Source organism: Hyperolius riggenbachi, chromosome 9 (genome assembly GCF_040937935.1).
Source record: "Hyperolius riggenbachi isolate aHypRig1 chromosome 9, aHypRig1.pri, whole genome shotgun sequence".
Classification (NCBI taxonomy): domain Eukaryota; kingdom Metazoa; phylum Chordata; class Amphibia; order Anura; family Hyperoliidae; genus Hyperolius; species Hyperolius riggenbachi.
The window spans coordinates 89965576-89980670 of NC_090654.1; the positions used below are offsets into that span (position 1 = coordinate 89965576).

The following is a 15095-nucleotide window of genomic DNA, read 5'->3' on the forward strand; positions in this document are numbered from 1 at the left end:
AGGCTAAGAACTACTACCACCTGCGCAGTCCGCTCCGGCCCACGTGGCGGTGATTGACAGCGCCGATCGCGCAGGCGCAGTACAGAGCAACCTCCAGGTCGCTCTGACATCATCGCCGGGGACCGGGTCGGAGCTCCGGCGAACGGCTGAGAGCAGAGATGCGGCGAGGGAGGTCCTGGGAGCTTGGGGCTGGAGGAAGCCCCCGGTTAATTTTATTAAAACTGCCCGGATAACTCCTTTAGGGCTGGAACCCACAGGAGCGCTTTTGGCAGCGTTTTGGCAGCACTGCGATACGCTAGCAGTTTGCCAAAACGCTGGGCTAATGTTAATGGATGGGGCAACTTCCACAGGAGCGTTTGCATTTCCCAGAAACGCAAACGCAGGACATGCAGCATTTTGGGAGCGTTAGCGCTTCAATGTAAAGTATTGAACCGCTAGCGGAAACGCTCAGCAAAACCTAAACTGAGCGGTTTTGCTAGCGTTTTGCGGTTCAGCACACTGTAACAAAATGAAAAATAATTCACAGGACCAATCAGGATAAAAACGCAAAACGCTAGGCACCCGCTGGGGAAAAAAATACAATGTTGCAAAACACGACCAAAAACGCGCATGAATCCGCTTGCAAACCGCTCAGACAAAACGCTAGCGGTTGCGTTTTGCGTTTGCGGTTTTCAGTGGGTTCCAGGCCTCAATGCTATTGTCTCATATGAGGTTGATTCCGCTTTTCCCATAGTCTCGCAGTTAGCAATCATGAGGCCCCCAACAAGACAAATTCAGCAATCTTGAGGCCCCCAACAAATCATGAGGCCCCCAACAAGACAAATTCAGCAATCTTGAGGCCCCCAACAAGTCAAATTCAGCAATCATGAGGCCCCCAATAAATTATGAGTCCCCCAACAAGACAAATTCAGCAATCATGAGGCCCCCAGCAAGACAAATTCAGCAATCTTGAGGCCCACAACAAATCATGAGGCCCCCAAAAAGACAAATCCAGTAACCATGAGGCCACCAACAAGACAAATTCAGCAGTCATGAGGCACATAAATAGACAGCATTTCAAATAAATAGGCAAAATGCCCCATTAATATGGTAGACACCTCTCACCTGGCTTCTGAATTCTCCTCTACTGGCTGCTGTGCCTGGCTGGCAATACTATTTTTGTCTGGATTGGCGATGATGTGTGAGCTGAAAGGCCTGGCAGTGATGCTGTGGCCTGACTGGCGGTGATGCTGTGGCTGGGCTGGCTGGTTGAAGTAAATGCTGGCCTGACTGGTGGTGATGCTGTCGCCTTTTTGCCAGTGATTCTGGGCTGGTTGGCTGGTGGTTATGTTGGGCTGGCTGGCCTAGATAGTTTAGGTAGTGAGAGGTGCCCCACAGTTTAGGTAGTGCCAGGAGCCCCCCAGTTTAAGTAGTTACAGGAGCCCCCCAGCTCAATTAGTGACTGGAGCCCCCCAGTTCAGTTAGTGACAGGTACCCCCCAGTTTAGGTAGTGACAGGTACCCCCCAGTTTAGGTAGTGACAGGTGCCCCCCAGTTCAGCTAGTGACAGGTGCCCCCCAGTTCAGCTAGTGACAGGTGCCCCCCAGTTCAGCTAGTGACAGGTGCCCCCCAGTTCAGCTAGTGACAGGTGCCCCCCAGTTTAGCTAGTGACTGGTGCCCCCCAGTTTAGCTAGTGACTGGTGCCCCCCAGTTTAGCTAGTGACTGGTGCCCCCCAGTTCAGCTAGTGACTGGTGCCCCCCAGTTCAGCTAGTGACTGGTGCCCCCCAGTTCAGCTAGTGACTGGTGCCCCCAGTTTAGATAGTGACAGGAACAGGAAAAGTTGTGACTGGGCACACCATCTTAGGTAGGGTGCTTGGTATTGTGGTATAGGCAAACCACCAAAGTATAAGTCCAGAATTCAAATATACCAGCACTCCAGCTTTCTCAAAGAATCACGCTCTTTTATTGAGCTAACATATCCACAGAAATGACCGACAATTGTTTCGGGGCCTCGCAGGGTCCCCCTTTCTCAAGGCGTGTGTGGTTACCAATATCAATAAAAGAGCGTGATTCTTTGAGAAAGCTGGAGTGCTGGTATATTTGAATTCTAGATAGTGACAGGGACCCCCAGTTTAGATAGCGACAGCGACCCCCCAGGTTAGACAGCGACCCCCCCCCAGGTTAGACAGCGACCCCCCCCCAGGTTAGACAGCGACCCCCCCCCAGGTTAGACAGCGACCCCCCCCCCCAGGTTAGACAGCGACCCCCCCCAGGTTAGATAGTGACAGGGACCCCCCAGGTTAGATAGTGACAGGGACCCCCCCAGGTTACATAGTGACCCCCAGGTTAGATAGTGACAGTGACCCCCAGGTTAGATAGTGACAGTGACCCCCAGGTTAGATAGTGACAGTGACCCCCAGGTTAGATAGTGACAGCGACCCCCAGGTTAGATAGTGACAGCGACCCCCAGGTTAGATAGTGACAGGAAACCCCAGGTTAGGTAGTGACAGCGACCCCCCAGGTTAGATAGTGACAGCGACCCCCAGGTTAGATAGTGACAGGGACCCCCCAGGTTAGATAGTGACAGCGACCCCCCAGGTTAGATAGTGACAGCGACCCCCCAGGTTAGATAGTGACAGGGACCCCCCCAGGTTAGATAGTGACAGGGACCCCCCAGGTTAGATAGTGACAGCGACCCCCGGTTAGATAGTGACAGGGACCCCCCAGGTTAGATAGTGACAGGGACCCCCAGGTTAGATAGTGACAGCGACCCTCGGTTAGATAGTGACAGGGACCCCCCAGGTTAGATAGTGACAGCGACCCCCCAGGTTAGATAGTGACAGGGACCCCCCAGGTTAGATAGTGACAGGGACCCCCCAGGTTAGTGACAGCGACCCCCAGGTTAGTGACAGCGACCCCCGGTTAGATAGTGACAGGGACCCCCCAGGTTAGATAGTGACAGGGACCCCCCAGGTTAGATAGTGACAGCAACCCCCAGTTAGATAGTGACAGGGACCCCCAGGTTAGTGACAGCGACCCCAGGTTAGATAGTGACAGGGACCCCCCAGGTTAGATAGTGACAGCGACCCCCGGTTAGATAGTGACAGGGACCCCCCAGGTTAGATAGTGACAGGGACCCCCAGGTTAGATAGTGACAGCGACCCCCGGTTAGATAGTGACAGGGACCCCCCAGGTGAGATAGTGACAGCGACCCCCCAGGTTAGATAGTGACAGGGACCCCCCAGGTTAGATAGTGACAGGGACCCCCCCAGGTTACATAGTGACCCCCAGGTTAGATAGTGACAGTGACCCCCAGGTTAGATAGTGACAGTGACCCCCAGGTTAGATAGTGACAGTGACCCCCAGGTTAGATAGTGACAGCGACCCCCAGGTTAGATAGTGACAGCGACCCCCAGGTTAGATAGTGACAGGAAACCCCAGGTTAGGTAGTGACAGCGACCCCCCAGGTTAGATAGTGACAGCGACCCCCAGGTTAGATAGTGACAGGGACCCCCCAGGTTAGATAGTGACAGCGACCCCCCAGGTTAGATAGTGACAGCGACCCCCCAGGTTAGATAGTGACAGGGACCCCCCCAGGTTAGATAGTGACAGGGACCCCCCAGGTTAGATAGTGACAGCGACCCCCGGTTAGATAGTGACAGGGACCCCCCAGGTTAGATAGTGACAGGGACCCCCAGGTTAGATAGTGACAGCGACCCTCGGTTAGATAGTGACAGGGACCCCCCAGGTTAGATAGTGACAGCGACCCCCCAGGTTAGATAGTGACAGGGACCCCCCAGGTTAGATAGTGACAGGGACCCCCCAGGTTAGTGACAGCGACCCCCAGGTTAGTGACAGCGACCCCCGGTTAGATAGTGACAGGGACCCCCCAGGTTAGATAGTGACAGGGACCCCCCAGGTTAGATAGTGACAGCAACCCCCAGTTAGATAGTGACAGGGACCCCCAGGTTAGTGACAGCGACCCCAGGTTAGATAGTGACAGGGACCCCCCAGGTTAGATAGTGACAGCGACCCCCGGTTAGATAGTGACAGGGACCCCCAGGTTAGATAGTGACAGCGACCCCCGGTTAGATAGTGACAGGGACCCCCCAGGTTAGATAGTGACAGCGACCCCCCAGGTTAGATAGTGACAGGGACCCCCCAGGTTAGATAGTGACAGGGACCCCCAGGTTAGTGACAGCGACCCCCGGTTAGATAGTGACAGGGACCCCCCAGGTTAGATAGTGACAGGGACCCCCCAGGTTAGATAGTGACAGCAACCCCCAGTTAGATAGTGACAGGGACCCCCAGGTTAGTGACAGCGACCCCAGGTTAGATAGTGACAGGGACCCCCCAGGTTAGATAGTGACAGCGACCCCCAGGTTAGTGACAGCAACCCCCGGTTAGGCAGTGACAGGGACCTCCCAGGTTAGGCAGTGACAGGGACCCCCCAGGTTAGGCAGTGACAGGGACCCCCCAGGTTAGGCAGTGACAGGGACCCCCCAGGTTAGGCAGTGACAGGGACCCCCAGGTTAGTGACAGCGACCCCCGTTTAGATAGTGACAGGGACCCCCCAGGTTAGATAGTGACAGCGACCCCCCAGGTTAGTGAAAGGGACCCCCCAGGTTAGATAGTGACAGGGACCCCCCAGGTTAGATAGTGACAGGGACCCCCCAGGTTAGATAGTGACAGCGACCCCCCAGGTTAGATAGTGACAGCGACGGCAACCCCCCAGGTTAGATAGTGACAGCGACCCCCAGGTTAGTTAGTGACAGCGACCCCCAGTTAGATAGTGACAGGGACCCCCCAGGTTAGATAGTGACAGCGACCCCCCAGGTTAGATAGTGACAGCGACCCCCAGGTTAGTTAGTGACTGCAACCCCCGGTTAGTGACAGGGACCCCCCCAGGTTAGATAGTGACAGCGACCCCCAGGTTAGATAGTGACAGCGACCCCCAGGTTAGATAGTGACAGTGACCCCCCAGGTTAGATAGTGACAGCGACCCCCAGGTTAGTTAGTGACTGGGACCCCCCCAGGTTAGATAGTGACAGGGACCCCCCCAGGTTAGAGAGTGACAGGGACCCCCCCAGGTTAGAGAGTGACAGCGACCCCCAGGTTAGTGACAGGGACCCCCCAGGTTAGATAGTGACAGGGACACCCCAGGTTAGATAGTGACAGGGACCCCCCACTGCCCCAGGTAAGATAGTGACAGCGACCCCCAGTTAGTGACAGGGACCCCCTAGGTTAGATAGTAATAGGGATCCCCCCCAGGTTAGATAGTGACAGGTGCCCTTCACTCGTTGTGCAAATTTGGGATTTTACACCCCCCGTGGCCGTCCCCGCTGACAACCTACCCCCCCCCCCCTCACCTCACAGGCCTTCCCCGGTGACAGGCAGGAGCAGCCCAGCTTCAGACCTCAGTATCAGCCGGCGACCAGTATGCGGGCGCACCGAACTCAGTGAACACCACGCAGTATATGCGGAAGTGATGTCACTTCCGCATATCAGTGCGGTGTCCGCTGGGTCCTAGCGCCCGCATACTGGTCGCCGGCTGGTCGGAGGTCTGAAGCTGGGCTGCTCCTGAGTCCTGCCTGTCACCGGGGAAGGCCCCGGGGGGGGGGGACGACACACATAGGTTGTCAGCGGGGACGGCCACGGGGGGGGGGTGTAAAATCCCAAATTTGCACAACATGTGCACGGGCGGCAACACAGGACTCCGGGTGTCACCCCCTAAGCATCAAGACACCCGGTGCGGGCCGCCCCTGCCGCTTGACGGTAGGAACGCCACTGCCAGAGACTTCCCTCATCTTCTTACGCCCCTGCTCTTTAAAGATATTTGACAATATTGTGGACTATGGTGCTCGTGGTTGTGCTCCCCTCAGTGTATGAGCACAGCCACACTGCGTAGGTGCAAAGTACAGCCTGTGCATTAGCACGAACCCGTTTGTGCTCAGCTTTTTCCTTTGTGCAGGAGCAGCTTCATGCTATTGTGTAGTGCAGGTGTGAACCCTGATTACGCTTGTGCAGTGAAGATGGTCCTGGCAGGCTCCTGGCATGTCAGGCTTTCCCAGATGTCAGCTTTATACCCTTAATCTGGTTATGTGCCCCAACTGTGGCTAGATTGGTCAATACCTTCCCTTCAAAAAACTGATGTATGAGCACAAATAAGCTGACTACATATAAAATTTGGGATTGGTGGTCTTATGAATAATGGGTGACTTCTTCTGCACTCTCCAAGCCAGGGCCCCTGGCATTCCGCACCAGTGGTTCCTATAATAATATACTGTGACTGCTGCATTATTCGTAAAAATTATACTAATCCTTCTGTGCTGATTACTATTCTGCCTTTATACTGTAGATGTAATGGTGGAAAATTGTTAACCAAAACTACTTCTGACTTATTGGATGTTAACTTATACACACTTGTAAGGGTTTTGCACTGCTTATATTAATAAACATTGGGTTAAAAAAAGTAGAAGTCAAAACACTACCAATCCATAACTTCATACATTTTCTACATTCCTCCCAAAGTACAATACAACGATGGGCCAAATTTATGAATGCATTATACATACTGTCCAGTACACATGCCAAAACATTCGGTAATGCATCACCCATAAACAGATATGAGCTACATGCCAGTCTCTGCAGATTCTGTTATTTGAACATCAGCATATAGAGAAGACTACGTACATGAACTACAAAGCAAGTCACATCATACAACCCTAGCTAAGAGCATTGTCCCTCTACTTAACCCCCCAACTGAGTGATGTCACTCCCGCGCTGCCCCCGACCAGAACAGAACATGTCTCTAGGCTAGGCTACAGGCTAGTGATGCACTGTACAGCCACGGCCCTGTAATGCCACCCTAAGGATGGTTGACATCCCAGCCAGTTGACATATGCCTCATAGGCTTAAAGCAATACTGAGGTGAAAATTAAATAAAAAAAACATAATTACCTATGCAGAGGGAAGGCTCTGGGTCCTATAGTCCACTTGTTCCGGAGCTTTAACTCCCATTAGAGGCAATTGACTAATGGGTCGAAAACTTCTCTGTAATGCTTCAGGGGCCTGAGTGCTCCCGAAGACGGGTGTCCCTGTATTGCACATGCGTGAGCTCCCAAAGCCTCCCACATGCGTGAGCTCCCAAAGCCTCCCGTGGGGGCAGATTCAAATGGGGGTGGCAGAGCTGGAACGTGGGGACTGTGAGAGGACCGGTAAGGCTCTATAGGACCCAGAGCCTTCCCTCTCCATAGGTAAGTATCGTTTTTTTTAATTTAATTTTAATTTCAGATTTGCTTTAAGGCTAGTATTATATGTACATTTACTTATCACTTTAGATGTGCATGAAATATTTTATGGAAAATAAATCATTAAAATGTGCTTTCAAATTAAAATTCTATCAACTTTACAACATGATTTCTGCAGAAATGTTGACCTTCAGTGGCGTAAATTTGATGCCCCCCCCCCATGTTCACACCCATTCTCTTGGTGCCCTCACGGCCTTGGGACCCATCTCACAAGGGTCATAAAACAAGTGTGTCCATCATGATCTTCATACCCATAACAAGTGTAGCCACAAAAACGCCTGATCTGAATTATCTTTCCTGTCTACAGAGACGACTTCTTACACCTGAGTGGGTTCCAATTCTCCCCACCTGCCTTTCCAGTGGTAGCCTTTGTGGCGACCTCTGTTTGTGAATATAAGCGTTGTTGTTTTATTGCAATCTACAATTGATCTAAATACTACACTATATTGGGTTCTCGGTTTTTTGTTCTTTATTTCAAGCTGATCTGAAGTATAGTCCCCTGTATCAGATGAATAGGAGGTTTGTATTTGGGGCACCCCACATCTCAGGGGGGCTGCTCTCCTATAGTTACGCCCCTGTTAATAAGCCAATAAGATCATATGTCTCTTACACTGGATGTCGGGGTAAAGGATCATGTATAGCAGTGCCCAGCGCAGGGTGGTGCTGGTAGTCTCTGTCCCGGCACCAAACAGATCAAAAACTATAGTGAAAAGATTGTTCTCTGTGAAAATGGTGTCTCCGGTGCCTTTTACCTAAGAGAAAGTAGAGAAGTAAGTAAAAAATTATATTGTCTTATTAACATTTTCCCAAATAATATACTGGTTTATTTTTTGTACTAGCTGTCGCCCGGCGTTGCCCGGGTATGTAATTGGCTAGTGTTAGCTCTGTCCACTTTTTCTAATCCTAACACACAATTACTCAATGAGGACCTAGTTTGTGAGCTTTGCGGTCTTTGGCATCAATAATTGGCATTGAAATGATATAAATATAATTGGCTGTGGCTCCACTCCTTTGAAAATCAATAGGTGAATTTTGATTTAGCTTTTGTAGGCTCCAGCCACTTTTCTGAATATTAATCCCAGTCACCCAGTGACCAACTGTGCAAAGTTTAAGAACCCTGCCATTGACAGACAGTGTAAGAATGGCTGCAGTTTACATTCTGGCAGTAAAATTTGTATTTTTTTCCACCCACTGATGTCCTAATGTTTCCCGGGTATGTATTTGGCTGCTGTTGGCTGTGGCCACTTGTTCTAACCCTAACACACAATTGTCAATAGTCAATGACCAAGTTTGTGAGATTTGTGGTCTTTGGCATGCATAATTTTCATTGAAATGAAACACATCTGATTCGCTGTTTGTGGCCCCACCCCTTTTCTAAATATTTAACCCCAGTCACCCAATGATCAACTGTACCAGGTTTGAGGCTTATGCCATTAACAGTGAAAAAATGGCAGCAATTAAATATTTGCCTTGAAAATCAATAGGTGAATTGTGATTGTTTTTTGTAGGCTCCACCCACTTTTCTGAATATTAATCCCAGCCACCCAGTGACCAACTGTGCAAAGTTTTAGAACCCTACAATTAATAGTGTAAGAATGGCTGCAGTTTAAATTTTCCCAGTAAAATGCGTGTTTGTCTCCGCCCACTGAAGACTCGGCATTGCCCAGGTATGTATTTGGCTGGTGCTGGCTCCGCCCCCTTTTTCTAACCCTAACACAAAATTACTTAATGACCAAGTTTGTGAGCTTTGCGGTCTTTGGCATCAATAATTTGAAATAAAATAAGTCTGATTGGCTCTGGCTCCACCCCTTTTCTGAATTTGAACCCCAATCACCCAATGGCCAACTGTACCAGGTACAGGTGATTAACAGTGCAAGAATGGCATCAATTAAATATTCCCCTTAAAGATTAATAGGTGGATTTTGATTGGCTTTTGTAGGCTCCACCCACTTTTCTGAATATATTAATCTCAGTCACCCAGTGACCAACTGTGCAAAGTTTGAGAACCCTACCATTAATAGTGTAAGAATTGCTGCAGTTTACATTTTCTCAGTGAAATTTGTATTTGTCTCCGCCTACTGATGACCCAGCATTGCCCGAATATGTATTTGGCTGGTGTTGGCTGCACCCACTTTTCCTAACCCTAACACACAATTACTCAATTACTCAATGACCAAGTTTGTGAGCTTTGCGGTATTTGGCATCAATAACCTGCATTAAAATGAAACAAATCAGATTGGTTGTTTGGGGCTCCACCCCCTTATATAAATTTAAACCGCAGTCACGCAATGATCAACTGTATGTACCAGGTTTGAGGCTTGTGCCATTAACAGTGCAAGAATGGCAGCAATGAAATATTTCCCTGAAAAATCAATAGGTAATTTTTAATTGTTTTTTGTAGGCTCCACCCACTTTTCTGAATATTAACCCCAGTCACCCAGTAATCAACTGTGCAAAGTTTGAGAACCCTACCATTAACAGTGTAAGAATGGCTGCTGTTTACATTTTCCCAGTAACATTTGTATTTGTCTCCGCCCACTTATGACCCTGCGTTGCCGGCTTATGTATTTGGCTAGTGTTGGCTGTGCCCATTTTTCTAAACCTAACACACAATTAATCAATTACTCGATTACCAAGTTTGTGAGCTTTGCGGTGTTTGGCAACAATAATTTGCATTGGAATGAAACAAATCTGATTGGCTATTTGTGGCTCCACCCCCTTTCTGAAATTGAACCCCAGTCACCCAATGATCAACTATACCAGGTTTGAGGCTTGTGCCATTAACAGTGCAAGAAAGGCAGAAATGTAAATATTCCCCTTGAAAATCAATAGGTGAATTTTTATTGGCTTTTATAGGCTCCAACCACTTTTCTGAATAATAATCCTAGTCACCCAACGACCAACTGTGCAAAGTTTGAGAACCCTACCATTAACAGTGTAAGAAAAACAAAAGTTTGCTTTCTTAAAACAGAAAGAATTTGCGATAATTCAGGTTGGAGTGAGCTTGAAATGTCTCCCAGGGCATCACTGCTGAATATATGCAAATTAACCATTATTACCCTTAGAAGCTAAAAACACCTCCAGAACCACTGGAATGCAATGATGTGTCAGCTTGTTAATTTGTACAGAGCCATAATAATCCAACATACGTACAGACTGTTTTGGATTGTTTGATCCTCATCAGTGCATGGCATGGATTAATTTGGCTCTATGCAGTAGGGCTTGTAACACCGAGAGGTACAGACTAACCAGCAAGCTCATGGTGACCCAGAACTCATTGGAGTGTGTAAGGGACTACAATGGTCCTAAAAGCCCTCTTACTAAGATGTTAAGAAAAACAAAAGTTTGCTTTCTTAAAACAGAAAGAATTTGCGATAATTCAGGTTGGAGTGAGCTTGAGATGTCTCCCAGTGCATCACTGCTGAATATATGCAAATTAGCCATTCTACCCTTAGAAGCTAAACACACCTCCAGTGTAACAGTGTAAGAATGGGTGCAGTTTACATTTTCCAGTGAAATTTGTATTTGTCTCTTTTATGGGAATAAAAAGTATCCTATACTTTATTCCAGGTAATGTACTATGTGTGTGCCAAATTTCATTCAAATCCGTTCAGCCGTTTTTGCGTGATCGAGTAACAAACATCCAAACAAACATCCAAACATCCGAACGTTCCCATTTATTATATTAGTAGGATTAATAGAGAAAATGTGACAAAAATATAGTGTATTAAGTGATAAAGATGCTAATCCTGCATTCAAAACTTGCAAAACTTTTTCTGCTGTTATGATTTGGAGTTATCACATACTTTAGGAGCACTGGCTCTTTAGTAGTCAGTGCCAAAGAATTGCATGCTGGGGGTTCTTTTTATCTATAATATTCCTCCTCTTCCCTTTATTTCCCTGCCTAGCTGCTTATCTGAAGCTGCTTATCAGCTCACTTATGTTTACAAACAAGGCTGAGGTGACTCAGCGATTGGAGGAGAAAAGAGCAGAAATGACATCAGGATTTAGCCTAAACTGTGGGCAAAAGACATGGGGCTTGATTCACAAAGCCGTGCTAACTGTTTAGCACGAGTGTGCTAAATAGTTAGCACGTGAAGTGCAGTTTGCGGCAATTTGCAAAAGTCGATCGCGCGAATTGTGGCACTTTGTGCGTGCAAAAGTCTGCGAGCGGCACTTCACGTGCTAACTGTTTAGCACACCCGTGCTAAACAGTTAGTATGGCTTTGTGAATCAAGCCCATGGTTCCCACCAGGAACAGAATTCTCTTCATTTACTATGTAACATTCACTGAAATCAAAACATGGACAGTACAATACATGTGTTATTGTAATGTAGATCAAGTATTTATCCACTATATATATATATGTGTTTTTTTCCCTGGCATAGTATGGCTAATCCTACTGCTTTAAAGGAATGTGAATGTGGACGATAAGAGGTTCTACAGAAAAAAGCCCAGCATTTCTCTGTAAAGACCAATTTCAACCTGTTTTGAATGCATATAAGAGTTTATCTGTGTTATATAGCAATACACAGGAAGAGGACAGGTGGGTTCAGGTGATGTGATTTGTGCTGTGGAAGCAACTCCCATTCTGCTGGCAGCCAGGATCTACAGAAGCAAGGCAGGAGCCGTCTGACCAGGTATTTTAACTGTACAGTATTACATATAGACGTGCCGTGCACAAAATGTATATTATTTATTCATGCAAATTTGCTAGCATATTAATTAAAAAAAAATTGGGCTTTAATTTATTAGTTACATTTAAAGTGAACCTAAGATGGCATGTAAGGCTGTATTTATACTTAATAGTATACTGTATGTGTCCCAACCAACATCTAGGTGCTTGGAAAATTAAATATTATTAAACATATTTAACCACTTCAGCCCTCAGTCGTTTTCACTTTATGCATCTGAGAAATGTTCACCTCCCATTCATTAGCCTATAACTTTATCACTACTTATCACAATGAACTGATCTATATCTAATTTTTCCGCCACCAATTAGGCTTTCTTTGGGGGGTACATTTTGCTAAGAGCCACTTTACTTTAAATGCATTTTAACAGGAATAAGAAAAAAATCATTATTTCTCAGTTTTCGGCCATTATAGTTTTAAAATAATACATGCGTCTATAATTAAAACCCACGTATTGTATTTGCCCATTTGTCCCGGTTATTACACCATTTAAATTATGTCCCTATCACAATGTATGGCGACAATATTTTATTTGGAAATAAAAGTGCATTTTTTCCATTTTGCATCCATCACTATTTACAAGCTTATAATAATAATAATAATAATAAAAAAAAAAAAGAAATATTTCATCTTCACATAGATATTTAAAAAGTTTAGACCCTTAGGTAAATATTTATGTGTTTTTTTATTGTAACTTTTTTTTTTTTATTAAACATTTTATGTGGGTATTTTTGGGAGGGTGGGATGGAAATAATATTTTTTTTTGTAAATATATGTGCATTTTTTTTTTTTTACATTTAGATGTAGTTTTGCTTTTTGGCCACAAGATGGCAGCCATGAGTTTGTTTACAATGCCGTCACTCTAAGTGTAACATGTACGCTTAGAGGGACGTAGGAATCAGAAAAAGCAAAGCTTCCGAGAGAAGCTGTCGCTTTTTCTGCGGGGGAGAGGAATCAGTGATCGGGCACCATGGCCCGATTCACAGATTCCCTGGCTAACGAACCGCGGGCTGGGAGCACGCGTGTACACGCATGTGCGGTCGGCCGCGGGAGCGCACATGGCCTCCTGGACTTAGAAGCTACGAAAGTAGTTAACATGACCCAGAGTGGTTTGGTTTTCAAAAAGTAGCTCAAAAGCAGAACAGATCTGCATACCATAAACACTCAATGAGCCATGTAATTGTAAAAATAGAAAACATTTATTTAGAGAAAGTCCCAAGTAAGTATAAATACATCCTTGCACACAATCTCAGATACCCATTAAATTCTGTGTTTTTGGAGAAGTGAATTCACTTCAGAAGACACCGATTCACTGCAAGGATGCCATGTCTGCCTTACCTTCTCCATCTCTAGCAGATAGGCATCGATGAAATCACGAATATCACCACTATTAAAACTTTTCTGATGTTCGATAAGGATTTCCTTCAGGAAAGCGGTGAGCTGATATTGTGGCTTGAGAACGTGGTCTGCCAGCCCAGGAACTTTCAGCAGCCACGGCATTTCATTTAGAAGCTAAGATAATAACAGGAAATCATTACCAGGTTATTAATATAAGTAATGGCATATATGGAGATTGCCATTGCATCTTTACAGTTAATTCCAATTGATAGAATGATATACAGCGTACACCTGTGTATGGTATCGACCAAAAGAGCTTTAAATGAACACCCCCACTGTTGTAATCTGCCCACCCTTGCTCTGCTGTTTGCCCATTTAGGGTCGATAACTTATCAGAAACTGCCATGTAGGAAACTCTGTGCCAGTGCCAGATTTGCTGTCTGATTTTTTATGCTACTTTCTTGTGCCATTGCCCAACCCTGACCTAGCCTGTAAGCCTACACCACACCTACACCCAGCGTTCGTTCTCCTTTCTCTTCCTCCTCTGTCCCCTGACTAGGCACTCTCTCTGCAAGCCAGGGTTCAGCTTTTGAAGGAGTGTGCTCTAACTGTATGCTGACATGCAGAAAAATATGTATATACCATACGTATACCATTATATACTTGACCATATGTCTAGAAATATACGTCTGACTTGTTAAAGAGGAACTCCAGTAAAAATAATTTAATAAAAAAGTGCTTCATTTTTACAATAATTATGTATAAATGATTTAGTCAGTGTTTGCCCATTGTAAAATCTTACCTCTCCCTGATTTACATTCTGACATTTATCACATGGTGACATTTTTACTGCTGGCAGGTGCTGTCAATGGAAGGAGATGCTGCTTGCTTTTTTGGCAGTAGGAAACAGCTGTAAACAGGTGTTATTTCCCACAATGCAACAAGGCTCCCACAGTGTTATGTCAGAACAATGGTCCTGACATCACACTGTGGTAGGGGTTTCACCACAATATCAGCCATAAGAAGCCCCCTGATGATCCATTTGTGAAAAGGAATAGATTTCTCATTGGAAAGGGGGTATCAGCTACTGATAGGGATGAAGTTCAATTCTTGTTTACAATTTCTCTTTAAAGGGAACTTTAACTGAGAAGGATATAGATTTTTCCTTTTAAAATAATAACAGTTGTCTGACTCTCCTGTTGACCCTGTGTCTTTAACCTCTTCCTGACCTCGTCACGCCGATGGGCGTGGCCGCGGCGGCAGCCCCAGGACCGCCTAACGCCGATTGGCGTAAAGTCCTGGGGCCAGCTAATGCAGGAGATTGCGCGCATCTCCTGCTTGGGGGGCGGAGCTCCCCCCTGCCTTCAGTCTCCGCCCTGCCTTCAGGGAGACTGTTAGACGTCGTGATCATCGTTTATTTGCATGTACAGCGCTGCGAGCGGCAGCAGCGCTGTACTGGGGACAGCCGTGTGACACGGCTGTCCCCCTGGGACACTGGAGAGCGATCGGCTCTCATAGGCAGAAGCCTATGACAGCCGACCGCCATAATTGGCTGGCTGTGGGGAGGGAGGGAGGGAACAGATTTAAAGAAACATACTGTTTTTAATAAAAACCAGTAACAAAAAATTAACAATCTGGGGGCAATCAGACCCCACCAACAGAGAGCTCTGTTGGTGGGGAAAAAAGGGGGGGGGGATCACTTGTGTGCTGTGTTGTGCGGCCCTGCAGCTTAGCCTTAAAGCTGCAGTGGCCTATTTTAATAAAAAAAAGGCC

At 46.7% G+C, this 15095-nt stretch overlaps 1 protein-coding gene across 1 annotated transcript in view; it reads right to left on the minus strand.

The window, feature by feature from the left end:
• The window catches only part of LOC137532552 (cytochrome P450 2D17-like), a 68823-nt gene that overhangs the window by 22943 nt on the left and 30785 nt on the right, over positions 1–15095 (minus strand). The window contains exons 5-6 of the mRNA XM_068253181.1: positions 13323–13496; positions 7900–8041 (exon numbers count right to left, since the gene is read on the minus strand). Coding sequence (XP_068109282.1) covers positions 7900–8041; positions 13323–13496 — 316 coding nt within the window. The remainder of the gene's footprint in view (positions 1–7899; positions 8042–13322; positions 13497–15095) is intronic.